The sequence below is a fragment of the Balaenoptera musculus genome, chromosome 2 (assembly GCF_009873245.2).
Source record: "Balaenoptera musculus isolate JJ_BM4_2016_0621 chromosome 2, mBalMus1.pri.v3, whole genome shotgun sequence".
NCBI lineage: Eukaryota > Metazoa > Chordata > Mammalia > Artiodactyla > Balaenopteridae > Balaenoptera > Balaenoptera musculus.
Window position 1 is genome coordinate 36,754,893 of NC_045786.1, and position 16,681 is coordinate 36,771,573.

Below are 16,681 nucleotides of genomic sequence, written 5' to 3' on the forward strand. Positions count from 1 at the left end.
TCTGGGGCCCTGGTTCCAGCTGGCACCAGCTCTACCTTGCCTTCCAGTTTGTGAGCCAAGAAACAGTCCTCCCTCTCTCCTCCCTTTAAAGCAAGTTTCAAAGGGGTTTCTGTCCCTTTCAGCCATATGAACCTAAGAAATACTGTTTTCTTCTAAACCAAGGGAAAAACAAAGAGCCAAGGTCTGAGGCCCCTTCGTTACCACTGTCTACCTAGGAAAGGGCTCTGATATCAAGGCACAGAAGTGAATAAGCAAGAGCATTGGGCTTATTCCAATCTTGATTCCAATCCTCTCTAGCTTTATGAGCTTGCACAAGCAACAGCCACTCTGAGCCTCAGTATCCTCACCTGCAAAAAGGGGATAATGATATTATTTTCCCCAGAGGGTTGTAAAGGTGAAGTGAGTGCCTAGCACATAGTCCTTGCTCCATAACTAGTAGCTGTTACTATGACTTCCTTCTCCCTAAGCTTTTCTTCTCTGTTCCACCAGAATCTCAGGTCAGAGGGGGGACAAAATTGTCTAGGGCCCTGGATCTTGCTGCAAAGCCTGTGTGTAGCTTTTGGCTCTAGAGGGTTGGGAAGCTCTGGCCTCTGCTGGGGAGGTTTGGAGAAAGAAGAGCTCACCCGTGGTTTTGGGCCAAAGGACAAGCTGCTCAGGACCACACAGTCATGGGAATGGTGGCCCAGCCAGGGGGAGGCTGGCTGTGTGGGAGCCCAACCCACAGCCAGGGGCTCAAAGAGCCAGACGTTCCCAGCAGGCAGAGGGACTTCCCACTTGCACAGAAGAACCATCATTTATCCATCTCATTCATTCAGCAAAAAGCAGTGTACCAGGCACTGGGCAGGGCTTTGCAGGGCTCAGGGTCAGTTAACCGACACCAGGATGAGTAAGACCCAGGCTTTGTCCTCAAACAGCTAAAAGTAACAGCTGCAACGTGTGGAGCTAAGTGACGAGCTTCATAGAGCTGGTCTCTCAGCTGCACACCCCCCACTTCGTTCCTCATGGTGACCTGTCTTCTGGACTGTGGCAGTCTGGTGGCCCCTGTGTCATCACTTGGGTGTGAGGCAGCCTCCTCACTGGTCCCCTATTCCAAGCATCCTAGCTACAACCCTTCCTACCTACTATTGAAATCACAACTGTCCCAAAGTTCCAATCAAGTCCCTCCCTGCTCAAAAATCTTCAATAGTTCCTCATTTCCTGGGGACCAAATCCAGGTGCCTCAGTCTGGCATTTAAGACTCTTCAAGAGACAGCCCCACCACACTTGCAGTTTATCCTCCAATCCATCCTTTCCTTCAAATAGCTTACATGCCCGTCGAACTGAACTACGCCCTGTACCTTAGACAGCCCAGCACTTTCTCACCTCCACGCCTTTGCCCGGGCATTTCTTCTTCCTGACTATCTCTGTGCCTCCAGTTTTTTCCTGTCCTAAGGCTCCAATTCAAATGCCACCTCCTTAAGGGGGCATCCTCACTGTCCTTATTTTTTAAAATGTCTCCCTAAATGGACTCCCCAGGCACTTTCCTTTGTGCCAGTTACACTTGAACCTGGCTGCCTGGGGAGGTCGAATCACAGAGTGTTGTATGTTCACCTTGTAAAGTGCGAGAAGCCACCGCCGCTATTTCTCTGTCTGGTGGACATAAGCAGTCACCCTGGACCAGGACTTCACTGCTTTTCCCTGAAACCTTGGTGGCCCCTACTTGGAAACGCAAATGTAAAGGAAGCAGCCCCTCCCCACCTCTGCCCTACAAGAATGGTGTTAGGGACCCTTTGGAGGGGCTGACAGAGGCCTACACAGAAGTGATCCTCTCCCTACACTGAAGTGGTCTCAGAAAAACATGATGGACAAATTTGTCCCGAGAGGACAGGAACCTGGTCCCTCCCCCTTTCCTCCTAGGGCTGACATTATTGGAACCCCTTGGATGGAGTGGATGTTTCCCAGAGAGTTGCTGGCGCAAACAGAGACCAAAGCTCCCAGAGGACCTCACCATGATTCAGGGTTGGGGGTGGGCTGGAGGTGTCTGGATTCATGAACTGGCTTGACACCCAGAAGTCCATGCCAAACCCATGGCTTGGGCTGGAAGCCTCTGGGCCCCAACACCCCCAAGCAGGGTGGGGAGGCTCTGGGAACAATGGCTGAGTAATGGCGAAAAGCAGAAATCTCTGGAACCTACGCATGGGATCCTGCACGGCAGCCCCATGGTTACTGTGGTCCAGGATGTGCCGGAGTGGGCAGCACCAACTCCCATCTGTGCTGCTATGGCAACAGGGCAGAAACTGGGGCGAGCTAATGGGTAAGTGGGGCCCACGTCTCCCTCTCTCTCCACCTGGCATTTGGAAGTAGAACTTAAGCCTGGAGCAGCCACAGGGTCCCGAGACAATTTGGGTGTGAGGCAGGCAGAGGAGCTACACTCCAGATCTTACTAAAGGAGGCACTTGGGTGCTTGGGTGGTCAGTTGGGGAAGAAGAAATATAACCACAGTTCCACCCCGGAACAGTGAAGCAGTCACACCATCGCCTACTCAGCACAGCCTGCCTTGTTTTAAATTACAGTTAGGGCTCTACCAGTACACAATAAAGTCTTTCAGTCTTTATCTCAATTTCCCCTATAATATTTTGCACTGCAGAAGGCACACAATACATTTTTGTTGGAAGGAGGGAAGGAAAGAGGGTAGGAAGGAGGGAGGGACTGTAGGTCTAGGAGAGTCCAGAGGAGCGACTTAGAACTTGCAGCTGGACTAATAAGGGCGGGCTTCCTGGCAGAGGTAACCTGTGAGGGGCCTTGAAGGAGGAGAACCCTGAGAGGATCTTTGGAGCGTAAGGGTTCCTGGAAACTGTCCTTTACAGTTCTAGGTCCCTGCAGCATGTCAGGGGCTAAGGTTATAGCAGGTGCTATCCCCATGTCCTCACCCTCTCTTCTTGTCCTCAGCCTCCCAGCATTCTATGATTTGGGGATTCATTTTTTTTTTGGAAAAGAATACAGATATATCTTACTTTTGCAAGTTTTACAAAATATACTGAAAACATACCCCCAGGTGATTGCATTGCCGGGGCCCCTCTCAGGACCCCGAGGCTTAAGCCTCATTAGCTTCCAGTAGCCGGGCTCTGCCTGCAGGAGCCCTCCCCCTCCGCCTGGGCTGGAGGGGGAGGGCAGAGGCTGTTAAAGGCTTTAAGGGCCAAAAGTCAAGCTGACCTGAAATGCAAAGACATCCTTGACCAGAGCCTCCCCAGACAAGAAGCTGGACCTGTAGCTCAGGAAGATCTGAAAGGAGAAAGCAAAACAAAAACCCAGAGTGAGGCCAAAAGGGAGGAAGGAGGAAACAGGACCCAGGGAACCAGGTTGCGGTGAACTGGAGGAGCCTTGCCTGTTCCGCGGGCCTTCCCTGCAGCCCAGGGGGAGAGAGGGACATGGAGGCTGCAGGACTAGTCCGCCCAGGTCGTGGGCTTTACAGGGGCCGGGGCACCACGTGTGTCATTAAAGCCACACTCACGGACGCCTGCTCCTTCCAAGCACGTCCTCCAGAAGAGACACGTTTTAAATAAATTGTAAAGAAATACTCAGAGATGAGAGTTGTTAGGACAAGAACGATAAGGAAGAGACAAAGGAGGAAGCAAACAGTGAGCTGCCTGGAGAAAGCTGTCAAAGGTGGTGCCCGCTGTGTCTGCCCACTGCCCTCCCCACCGATGGCACAGCCCCGCCCTGTCGCCATCCCCGGGCTCCTGGCCTTGGTTGTTGCAATCTGGCTATGCTTCTACAAGAGACCTGTATTTAGGACCAGAACAAGCACTGTGACTGCAGGGCCAAGTCACTTCAGTTGTCCAGGCCTCAGTGCTCTCATCTATAAAATGAGGGGTGTGCCCAGAGCAGCAACTGTCTTTTCTCCTGCATGACACCCACGCAGATACCCTTGGCGTGGCCAGCAGGTGTGCGCAGAGCCCAGATATGTGGGATCTCCCTGCCCCCACCCCTCCTTCTCCCTGTAGACGAAGGAAATTCTCTCTACATGAATTGAAATGGAAATTCGAGATGGCGAGAGAGGGGTGAGTATAGGATCACCTTGTGTCCTTGATAATTTATATTTTAAAAAGTAAATCATGGGACTTCCCTGGTGGTCCAGTGGGTAAGATTCGTGCTCCCCAATGCAGGGGACCCGGGTTCGATCCCTGGTCGGGAAACTAGATCCCACATGGCGCACTAAGAGTTTGCATGCCGCAACTAAGAGTCTGCATGCTGCACTAGAAGTCTGCATGCCATAACTAAAGATGCTTGCATGCTGCAACTAAGACCCTGCACAGCCTAAATAATAAATAAATAAAAGATAAGTAAATATGAAACATACTTATAAAGAAAAAAGTAATCATAATTGCCCATGATGTGAAGGAACTTAATGACACTCAAAATGGTTAAAATGGAAAAAAAAAGGTTAAAATGGTAAAATTTTGTGTTATGTGTTACTCATCACAATAAAAAAAATGGAATTAAAAAAGTATAACTTCAACAAAATGAACATTATTTTTAAACACACATATACACATACAAAGTAAATCATTTGCAATTTTTAAAGCACTTTTGACTATTGTAAGTTCCCTTTGTTATGACCACTGAGGGCCACATGCCTTGTGGGCCTTCCCACAAGGAACCCACCTGTTTTTGAGATTCTCTTCCACATCAGACCCAGCCTCTGAAAGGACTGCTCTGTCTGGGCAGTGGTACCAGGCTGAGAGAAGTAGCAGCTGCAATGCTCAGCCCCCAGCTGCCCAGCTGGTCTGGGGGCCCCGTACACACCCACCGTCCTGGTCACAGCCCCTCCCTATGGCCTCACAGCCCACCTCCCTCCAGCAGAGAGGCTTCTCCTCCATTCCCTGGCAACCCAACACGCCCTGGGCAACTGCACCCCATGTACACACCTGGATCCGGTCGCCCAGCCACTGAAATGCAATAAATCCTGGTTCTGTTCCGATGACGAAGAGTCCAAGTGCAAACTGTAGTCCAAGACCCCAGGACACAGCCTGCCAGGATACCTGCCACCCGATAGAAAGGTCTTGGTGAGCTCAGCTCCTCGGGAGATCCACAGGGAACAGTTGGGTGAGGGCAGAGGGCACAGCACTGCTGAGGGGCTATGGGAGATTTGGCCAGTCTGTAGGATGAGGGCTGGACCCAGCCAGAGCTCTGGGCCAGTTGCCAATGGTCAAATTCCCCATGGAGTTCAGAATAGGCCACACTTGGCAGCAATGGACCTGGGCAGTAGGCAGGGGTAGGGCAAGATCTAACCAAGGACCAGCCTGGAGTGTGCCATGGCATTTGGTCCTGGGTCATCACGGGGTAGGTGGAGCTGGAGTTGTGGCGTCAGTGTCCGGCTCCCATGTAACTTTTGTCTGTCTGGATCCTCCCCCATCGCTCCTACATAGTCAGGGCTCCCAGCCACCCTGACCCCACTCTCTCTCCCTCAATGCACTCTCCCCGACCCCCAGCAGAAGGGAACTGGACTCCTAAGGGCTGCTGCTACCTCTCAGCATTTAATGACTCCTTAGCAGTGATCCCTACACCCAGGTGTGCATCAGGATCTCTGGGAGGCTTGGCTGGAGTCTGGGGGAAGGTGTTAACCACACTGTGAAGTGGAGGGGGGTGACCTGATATCAGAGAGAGAAGGGGCTGCAGCCCACTCTGGACCTGATCGCTAAGCACTCACTGTGCGGTGATGCTTTGAGAAGGCAAAGAGGAGGCTGACGAACATGCAGATTCCTCCAAAGGACACCAGCTGCTCAGGCCGCTGAGAGGTGTCCAGAACTAGCCGTAGGATCAGGCCCAGGAAAGCAGCAAGGGCTAGAAAGGGCTGCCTGCAGGAGAGGGCCAGAAAGTCATCCCTGTCAGCATCTCCTCACCCCCACACCAGAGCACCCAGGGCCCCAGAGAAAGGGTACTCGGGGCTGGTGGGGGGAGAGAGAGAGAGCGCTGTGTAACCTCAGACAGACCACATAGCCTCTCTGAGTCTAGTTTCCTCATTGGGTAAACGAAGCCACAGACACCCCATTTCTCAAGGTTGCCGAGAGGACTAAATCAGAGGATGTGTGTACTCAGCTTAGCATGGTGCCAAGGACATGGCTCCGTCAAGAGGCAGGAATTCTCGAAGCTGCAATGATGCTCAGCTCAGCCCAGCCTCTGACCTTGCCAGGGTGAGATGGGGCCTGTGTGGGCTAGAACTCAGCACCATGGACCATGGGCTCTGCTCCCCCAAAGCCCAGAAGCAGTAGTGTCAGTCTGGAATGCAGAGTTGAGCACCTGAGACCTAGGGCTGGATGCAACTTTTACAGCAACACCTCCCTCCCTGGGGCTGGGATTTGCTTGTCCAGGAGGCAGCCTGAAATGTTCAAGAGCCCAGGTCTGGGTACTGGCTGTTCAAGGTCTAGCCCCGACCCAGTCTTCAACTCACTGGGTACTATAACCACAGCTAAGCTTCACTGAGCACCTATTATGTGCCAGGAACTATGCTGGGTGCTGAGAGACCTCCAGTAACTGTCCTCATCTTAGAGATGAAGAAACGGAGGCCCAGGAAGTTAAATGACTTGCCCACAGCTGCCCATCTAGAAAGTAGCAAAGCTGAGATCTTAGCTCAGGCACTCTGGCGGCAAATCTATTCGCTTAACTAGTTCTGTACACGGTCACCAGCCGGTAAGAGGAGGACCCATGACCTGAAATCCAGCGGCTAACCCCAGAGTTGACTGTTTATTTCTGGTGTGTTTCCCAAGCTCCTATCATCCCAGTTCCATTGGCACGATTTCTGCCCTGTCTCTGTGCCACCTGTACTATTTTCCTTGAAGTTAACTCATTTTATAAAAACTGAAATGCATGTTTGGGGTTTTATTTTTTTTGGAAAGGGGTTGTTTTTAATAGCTTTATTAGAGATATGATTTTTTTAAACTTTTTATTTTATATCGGCGTATAGCCGATTAACCATGTTGTGATAGTTTCACGTGCACAGCAGAGCGACTTAGCCATACATATACATGTATCCATTCTCCCCCAGACTCCCCTTCCATCCAGGCTGCCACATAACATTGAGCAGAGTTCCCTGTGCTATGCAGTAGGCCCTTGTTGGTTATCCTTTTTAAATATAGCAGTGTGTACATGTCAATCCCAAACTCCCTAACTATCCCTTCCCTCCACCCTTCCCCGCCTGGTATTAGAGGTATGATTGACATAATAAATAGAACATGTTGAAAGTGTATAATTTGATAGTTTCAACATATGTATACACCATGAAACCATCACTAGTATCGCAGTGAGCGTATTATATCCATCACCCTCAAAAGCTTCTTCATATTCCTTTGTAATTCCTTCCCTCATCCCCAGGCAGCAAATGATCTGTTTTCTGTCACTAGATGAGTTTGCAATTTCTAGGATTTCATAGAAATGGAATCATACAGTACATATTTTTTTGTCTGACTTCTTTCACTTAGTGTAATTATTTTATTTTGAGATTCATCCGTGTTTTTGCATGCATTCATTTCTTTTTATTGCTGAGTAGTAGTCCATTGTGTGGATATACCACAGTTGGCTTATACATTCACCTGTTTGTCAAATGCCTTCTCTGATTATGATGTGCTTTGGTGTGGTTTTCTTCATGTTTCTTGTGATGTAGGTTTGTAGAGTTTCTTGGATGTTTGGGTTTATAATTTTCATCAGATTTGGAATTTCTTGGATATAATTTCTTCAAGTATTTTTTCTTCCCTCCTTCGCCTTTGGAGATTTCAATTACTTGTCTGTTTGCCTACTTAATGTGCCATGGTTAACTGATGCTCTGTTTGACTCCTTCAAGTTTTCTTAAAATTTGTTAGGTAGAGCCTGAGCAGGGTTTATTCTATGGTTAATTTTTCCCTATTACTGACCCAAGATCTTTCTTAGTACTCTAAACAATATCCGGTGAATCATGAGGTTTTCCACTCTGACTATTGAGAGCAAACACTATTCCTGACCCTGTGTGATCTCTGGGCACTGTTCTCTAATCCTTTTCAGTGGTTCTTTTCTAGGCCTTGCATAGTTTCCTCATACGTATTCACTGATCAGAACTCAGTTGAATACTGGAGGAGAACCCTCTGCAGATCCCGGGAGCAGATCTCTCTCCTCTGGTACTCTGCATTGTGAACTCTAGCCACCTTGGCTTTCCTGAAGTCCAAGCTCTGTCTCTTCAACTCAGGAAATCTAATCTACTGGCCCCACCTTAATGCCCCTTTCCTGCACTGTGGCCTGGAAACCCCCTCAATGCAGTAAGTTGGGGCAATCATAGAGCTCATCTCATTTGTTTCCTATTTCTCAAGGATCACTGTCCTTTGTTGCCTGATGCCCAATTTCTTAAGAGCCATATACTATTTGTTCTGGTTTTTTAGTTGCTTCAAGTGAGAGGATAAAGCTGGTCTCTGTTACTCCATCTTGACCTGATTTTGGAAGCCGAAATCAAATGCATGTATTTTAAAAACAGTTTATTGAGACAAAATTCGCATACTATACAGTTTTCCCATTTAAAGACTGTGGTTCAGAGCTTCCCTGGTGGCGCAGTGGTTAAGAATCCACCTGCCAATGCAGGGGACACGGGTTCGAGCCCTGGTCTGGGAAGATCCCAGAGGCCGTGGAGCAACTAAGCCTGTGTGCCACAGCTACTGAGCCTGCGCTCTAGAGCCCATGAGCCACAACTACTGAAGCCCGCGTGCCACAACTACTGAAGCCCATGTGCCTAGATCCCATGCTCTGCAACAAGAGAAGCCACCGCAATGAGAAGCCTGCACACCGCAATGAAGAGTAGCCCCTGCTCGCTGCAACTAGAGAAAGCCTAGGTGCAGCAACAAAGATCCAACGCAGCCAAAAATGAAAATCAATTAATTTTTTTAAAAAAGAGTATGGTTCAATGGTTTTTAGTATATTTACAGGGTTGTACAACCGTCACTGCAATCAACTTTAGAACATTTTCATCAGCCCAAAGAGAAACCCCACACCTCTACCCACCACCCCCATCTTCCCATCCCCCTCCAGCCCTAGTCAGTCACTAATCAGCACTTCCCTGGTGGTGCAGTGGTTAAGACTCCAAGCTCCCAATGCAGGGGGCCCGGGTTCAATCCCTGGTCAGGGAACTAGACCCCACATGCATGAGCAACTAAGAGTTCGTATGCCACAACTAAGGAGCCCATGAGCCGCAACTAAGGAGCCCACCTTCCGCAACTAAAACCCGGCACAACCAAATAAATAAATAAATATTTTTTAAAAATCACTACTCTACTCTCTGTCTCTATAGATTTTCCTATTCTGGACATTTCATATAAATGGAATCATACAGTATATGGTTCTTTGTGACTGGCATCTTTTACTTAGCATGTTTTCAAGCTTTGTCATTATTGTAGCATTAATCAGTACTACCTTCTTTTTATGGCCAAATAATATTCCATTATATGTATAGACACAATTTATTCAGCCATTTAATGGTTGATGGGCATTTGGGTTGTTTCCACTTTGGCTATTATGAATAATGATGCTATGAACATTTGCATATAAGTTTTTGGATATATGTCTTCATTTCTCTTAGGTATATACCTAGGAGTGGAAATGCTGGGTATGGTAACTCCACGTATAACATTTTGAGGAACTGACATTGTTTTCTATTGCAGCTGCATCATCTTACATTTCTTTCAGGAGTGTATGAGTGTTTCAGATTTTTTCACATCTTTGCCAACTCTTGCTATCATTTATCTTTTTTGTTATAGCCATCCTAGTAGATGGGAAGTGGTATCTTGCTGTGATTTTTTTTTTTTTTGGTATATAATTTGCAAATATTTTCTCCCATTCTGTGGGTTGTCTTTTCACTTTGTTGATGGTGTCCTCTGAATCAAAAAATTTTAGTTTTTATACAGTCTAGTTTATCTGCATGTATTTTTCTTTTTTTCCTTGGCCATGCCACGCGGCTTGCGGGATCTCAGTTCCCCAACTGGGGACTGAACCTGGGGCCATGGCGGTGAAAGCACCAAATCCTAACCACTAGACCACCAGGGAACTCCCTACCTGCATGTATTTTTTTAAAGCAAACTTTATAACAATACCTCAAATGGAAAACCAGTATCAGTGATTTGTCATAAACAGAAGATGACTGTAAAAATAAATCCTTTTATAAATCTATTTAATAAAGAGAAGGCAAATGTAAAAACAAATCTATTTATAAAAAAAACTAAGAATTTGTTTATAGGCTGGCTCAAAGCATTTTGCTGTGGTATGGGGGTCTTACTTTGGGAAACACCATTATGCCCTACACCTGCCTGGCTTAGTCATTGGTTATCTTTGGGCACCAGTTTCTTCATCAACAAAAAAAAAGAGTACCTTTTTTAAGCCATAGAAACATTTTTTCCCAGCTAAATTTTTTCTTTCTTTTTTTTGCAAACCTGTTTATAAAACAGATAAAATAGAGCTGTCTGGTTGAAATGGAGATCGGGAGGCAGGGTGTCTGATGTTCCCCTCTCCGATCTCCCTCACCTGCCCTACGGTACCTCCAAGGTTTCCAGAGCTCTAAGGAACCCAGTTTAAAAACCAGGGGATCCCAAACTGTGTTCAGGAACATGGCTGGCTACATCAGAATCCCCTGGTGGCTAACTAAAAATATTAACTAAAGGGAAAAGAATTTCAATAAGAATAGATACATGTATATGTTTAACTGAATCACTTTGCTGTACACCTGAAACTATCATAACATTGTTAATCAACTATACTCCAATATAAAATAAAAAGTTAAAAAAAATATTGATTCCTGGACCTCAATTCAGACTGCTGAATCAGACTCCAGGGGTGGTCCCCTGCAGCTGTATGTCTCACGCATGCTCCAGGTGATCTGATAGGAGGCACTGATATGGGCCCTCCCTGCTTGAATGGGCTGCGATATCTGAATTTAGGAAACTGTTGATTCCTGTCCTCAGGTATCATAGTCACCTGTTTTAATTGGAGCAGAGAATCAGGTGGGAACTGGCGAAATGCCACAAAGATGGCACAAAGATGCCTCTGAAGCCACCCAGCAACACCTGCTCCAGGGCTCCCAGGAGGCAGGCAAGTAACATGTGCTCCCCATGGCTCAGGAGCCCTCTGGTGCGACAAGGACAAAGGACCTCCCCACCCAGCCCTGGCTGTGACCCCGCAGCTGACTCAGAGGCCCTCTGCCAATGTGCCTGCCCACCCCCATACTCCCCTGGGGCCTCACTTACTTCTTAAACCAGAGGTTCAGGCGGGGATGCCCCAGAGGCTTGACACACCTCAGCAGCTTTGGCCCCAGCGGCCTCTTCAGCAGGTTGTGGGCCAGGAAGACAAGGTCCACACAGGTGAGGACAAACAATGCCAGGGCCCTCTGGAAATCCAGGAGGCAGGCAATCAGCAGGAAGGCAGCAAATGCTGGGAGTAGGTGGAGGATGAAACAGAGACGGGGTCATCCATAATGACACTGGCGTCTGCAGGACCCCGCAGCCCTATCCTCCAGCTCCACCTTACTCCAGCCAGAGCTCTCTGAGCCTTAGTTTCTTCGTCTGGAAATGAGCACCATTGTCAGAGGGTCATTATGAAGTTAATTGACAGAATGTGTGTAAAAGGGCTTTGCAAACTATAAAGTGCTGAGGGAGATGTTTAAGGAGGAGGCAAGACAGCATGAATCTCTGAGCATCAACGGAGCGCCTGCTATGTTCCAGAGCCACACTAGGTTCCGAGGAGGACAGAGATGGATAAGTCAGTTGCTCCAGGAAGGCATTCACTTGTGTGTGTCAGGATCCCGTTCTGAATATTCATCAGTGACCATTTTTCTTCCTGGAATTTCCTTTTCCCCCTTTGCCCTTCTCCCTATTTGAGCAGCTAGGCCAGTCTGTGCTATACCTCAAGAGAGGAATATGATAGCAGATAGCAGAGGGGAACTATCTCTCCCTGGCTTATGAATTTCAAGAGCCAGAGCCCTTGAAGAACGGAAAGGACTTATAACCTTTCCATTGGATAAAAAATGTGGGATGGAACATTTTGAGTAAGTGTAATCCCTCCCCCTCCCCCTCTGCTGCCAAACTAGTTAGAGGATACCCGTGGGTCCCAGAGAAAAGGACTCTGAGCCAGGGGAGGTGGCAAAAGCCCAGGCATGTTTGTGGCATTGCAAGCAAAGGCGTCCTGCCCCAGGGAGGCAGCAAAATGTCACGGAGAGGAATGCGCATGGAATGCATGGGCAGGCAGAGTCACAGAAGGCTTCTGAGGTTCCGCACACCTCAGCAGGCACCGAAGCAGAGGAAATGATCTCTATGAGTGGCTCAGAGAGAAAGGAGACCAGAACAGGCCCACGATGGAGATGGGGGTGTCTCCATGGCTACTTGCAGCGGCAGAGAACCCAGGACCAGTTGGGGAAGTGGACAGGTTCGCAGACACTTGAGAACTGATCGTGGATAATCACCCCCAGGGACTCCTGAGGAAAGAGGTGAAGGGATATTCCAAACTGACAGACGTTCAGTTCCTATCCCTCACTTGGAACAATGAAACTGAAATAGAAACTTTATTTTCCATAAGTCGAGTTATGGAAAATAAAGTTACTTTTCTCTCACACAGAAGTTTGTGGGCTGGGACACCTGTATGGGGGTTAGTTAGAAGCACACAGGTGAGGCTCTGCAGGGCAGCGCCAGGGATGCAGGCATAGGGCTGTGGGAAGTCAGAGGAGGGGGAGCTGGTGGGGGACAGGCGCCAAGGTCAGCACTATTTATAGCACTGCCAGAATTACTCCTCACACCCATTTCACGGGTCGGTACTGTGGTGATCCCCATTTAGAAATGAGAAGTGAACTGACTCACACAGGGAGGAAATTGGACTGGAATTCCAACCTGGGTCTATCTGTGGCCAGCAGGAACTGGCACATCGTGCAGGAGAGGGGGCGCTGTGTGGACAAGTCCTCCAGGCAGGACATGGGAGAATCATGTATTAGGAAGTATTTTCATCCTTCTAGGATCCATTCACCTCTCCGGTGATAGGATTTTCTGTTCCTTTTGGGCACCCCTCCCTACTCTTAGCCCATGTGGTCCCGCAGTGTCTGACCCACTTCAGGGGTGGGAGACCACAGCATCCCCTGGGCCCAGGGATGGGCACATGACCCGAGCTAGGCCCATCAAAGGCCTCCAGGGACTTGGCTGGAAATATGGGCAAGAGGTACACTCTTCTGAGACTGGGGACGCTGAGGGCCTCCATGTCAGTCAGCCTCCAGTGTTATCTTTGCATCCATGGAGAAAGCCCACCTAAGGCGAGGAAGCCATTGCTACGGCTCAGACTAAGTGCTGAGAACATGAGCTTCATTTCTCTACCACACCTACTTCAGGAAGTACGTGAAGAGCCTTGCCATAGAAGACGTGATACAATAAAGATATCAAAGAGCTGGAGGAAATCAAAATCCCAAACGTGGAGAAAGTAAGGGAGGATTTAATGATTGAGACTGAGATCCTGACAGCAAAGACAAAAGTGGAAATAGGATATGGTAGGTCATTTCCATTATCTGCTAGAAGGAATTCAATCATTTCTTCAAGAGAAACAAATCTGAGTCTGAGTGAAGGTGGACACAAGGGGAACCAAGACGGCCCTGCTCAGCTCCTGTCAAAGGAAGACTTCGCGGTGTCCGACATCTCGAGGAGGAAGCTGCCAGGGCCATGAACCGGCCCCATGGCAGCAGGGCATCCTGCTTTTGATTTCATCATGAAGACTGGGGCCCCTGCTGTCATGCCTCCATGTCCTCTCCCCTGTGTAGTCCCCATGAAGGCCTCTGCATCCACACCCACCTCCCCTGTCGATCTTCCACCTGCCAAGCCAAATCGAGCCTCCAGCTGTGAGGACCCGCCTCTCCGCCTGGGCCCTGGACCCCTCCTTCCCCGTGCCCAGGGGACCTTGCTCCACCGGTCATCTCCACCTCCTCGCTCTTCCCCTTCTTTCTACAAACTCCCTGCCTCAGCTCATAAACACAGTCAAAGTGTCTCCCTTCACAAACACACCCCCTTCCTTGACACTGCCACACCCTTCCTTTAATATTCCCGCCCAATTCTCATTAAAAAATTTCTTGCAAGAGCTGTCTAGACTTACTGTCTACACTGCCTCTCTTCCTGTTCTCCATCCAGCTTTTGCAAGTCCACCCTAAGTCACCATGACTTCCTTGCCCCTAAATCCCACGGACACTGCTCCATCCTTGGCCCGCTGGTCCGCTTACCGCAGAGATGCTGGTGATCTTCCCCTCCTTCTTGAAACCCTTTGCTCCCTGGGCTTCTGCACTGACTCTGCTCCTGGTGTCCTGCTGCTGCCCCCACCTGCACGCCTTCTCAGGCTGTCTCAGGACTCCTCTTCCTCTCTAACTCCTTCCGTGTGGCTGGTCCCCAGGTTTCCATCCGTGAACCACCTCTCAATTCATTCTCCAAGCACCCCTGGGAAACCTCTTCTCCTCCTGGAGGGCCTGGCAGCGGTTACCTCCAACACACTGTCCGAAACAACTCGCCATCCCCCTCCCTGCTGAGACCCCCTCCTCCACTCCTGTCCCCTGGCTCTGGCGGGCAGCATCACCCACCCCCGTGGTCCAAGGAGAACCCTGAGGCATCCTGGATTCCAGGGCCTCCTTCATCCTGCACAGGTGATCAGCTCCCAAGTCTGGCTGGTGTGGCTTCTCGAAGATTTCTCAAATCCAACCCCTTCCATCCTCCAGCACTTCATCTTCTCCCATATGGAATGTGGTCCTCAACATCTCCTTCTCCCGTCTTTCCCGCCTGCCTCTTCTGGGTTTCCACAATGTGAATCCAAACTTGACACTTCCCGGTTTAAATCCTTCAATGGCTCTCTCTGGCCTTGGAGGTAAAATCCAAGTTTCTCCAACTCCCTCCCAATACCTGGCCCCTTCTCATCCCTCCAGCCTCATCCTCTGGCACTCCTGGTCTAGAACTTTACCCTCCAGCCACACCTGAATGTTTATCAGCTGTCTGCCCACATACTGCAGGTTTTCACCTTTGCTCATGTGTTCCTCTGCCTTCTCACTCCTATTGTCCTTCCCCTTTTACCTGGTTAACTCCTGTTGAATCTGTGAGACTGGAATGTTACCTCCTCCTGGAAGTCCTCCCTGATCACCCCCACATCCTTCCTTGGTGTTCCCAGATGGCTCTCGGCATTATGTGGAAATATTTGTTCCCCTCTCCCTTACTGATCAGAGAGTACCTTGGGCACAAGATCTGGTCTGGTTCAATTCTCATTCCCCAGCTTCTGGAACAAGAGCTGGCCCTGAGTTGGTGCTCAACAAACCTTTGTTGAGTTATTGGGTAAGTGAATGACCCTGCCCTGAGACATGGATAGCTGGGGTGGAGGTGGCTGAAACCTGGGTGGTGGGAACCATGGGGCTAAGCAGGAGTGACTGTCTCCCTGGTGGGGCTGGGCCCCAAGCTCACCGGTGCATAGCAGGCCTGTGCAGATCCATCGAAACAGCTGTGCGTGCCCTCTGCAGAAGCGTCTCACCCTCAGGGCTGGCTGCAGGCTCCTCCTGGGGAGAAGACCGGCAGGGTCTATGAGTGGCGCCCCCAGACTCCCACCCCTGTGGGGATTCTCAACACCTCCAGGTAGAAGCCACTCAGGTACGTCCCCAGTAAAATGGCAACATGGGGCGAGCCAGGCACTGGCCTTGACATCCCACAGGGTTACAGGGCAACCCTAGCCCAGAGCAAACTAAGGAATGGCTCAGGCCGTCCACTCCTTCTGGCCTCTGTCTGTACCAGCTGTGTCTCAGCCTGAAGCAGCACCACTACCCAAGTGATAATCCTGCCTCCCGGGTATGGGAAGGAATGAACTGAGACAATAAGGAAGAACCTTACCAACATACAGAAATGCACAAACCACGATGGCTGCCTCCCCTGCCCTGTCCCATTTCCAACTGTCTGAGGAGCAAAGTGGGGAGGCCCCCAGCTCTGCATTTACTCCTGTGGGACATTATCCTCTGAGTCAACAGCACCTCCCAGAGAGAGGAAGTGTGAACAGTCCACTGGCAGCCGTCACACAGTCCCACTGCCTTCCGGACCCGGTGCAAATGCCAATTCTTGTCTGGTCACTTGTCTGTCCCTGGAGGAAAGGCTGGTACCTGAATACCTCTGAGGTTCCCCTGGCTGAGCACGTAGGAGATGCTCACTCACACTCATTCAGCCACCAGTCACTTTTTAAAGGAAACTCTCTCCCCTCTCTCTGTCCCCACCGGCCACCTCCTAAGTGAGGCATTTTCCCTCAATCTCGTCCCAAGGCAGACAGATGGAATCCACAACCCCACCCGGCTGAATGCTTGAGACCGAGCAGGACCCTATGGGGCTTCTGGGCACAGAAGCCTATGTCCCCCCGTTTCTTGTTTGTAGGCAACAGACTCCAGCCTCCATGACCTTCCCTGAGTCCCAAAGGGCAGATTCAAACAGTTGTTAATCAGGGAAGGGAAGGGATGCAGAGACAAGGGAGGAGCAGCCAGGAAACAATAGTGCAGCCTTGGGGCAGGGCCCTGGGTCCCCTTCAAGGGAAACACATAACAATATATCTGAGCTCTTCACAGAACTAAAACCCAGCACATGGGAAATGTCAGCATTCTTCATTCCAGAAAAGACCACCTGAGGCCAGATTAAAGGAACCAGAGAAGCTCATCAAGAAGATTACCTGA

General features: G+C 49.6%; 1 protein-coding gene across 1 annotated transcript in view; it reads right to left on the bottom strand.

The window, feature by feature from the left end:
- SLC28A1 (solute carrier family 28 member 1) overlaps positions 1-16,681 on the bottom strand; it is a 45,489-nt gene that overhangs the window by 24,151 nt on the left and 4,657 nt on the right. Inside the window, 6 exon segments of the mRNA XM_036841100.1 lie at position 2,910; positions 3,193-3,261; positions 4,908-5,021; positions 5,690-5,837; positions 11,229-11,412; positions 15,441-15,532. Coding sequence (XP_036696995.1) covers position 2,910; positions 3,193-3,261; positions 4,908-5,021; positions 5,690-5,837; positions 11,229-11,412; positions 15,441-15,532 — 608 coding nt within the window.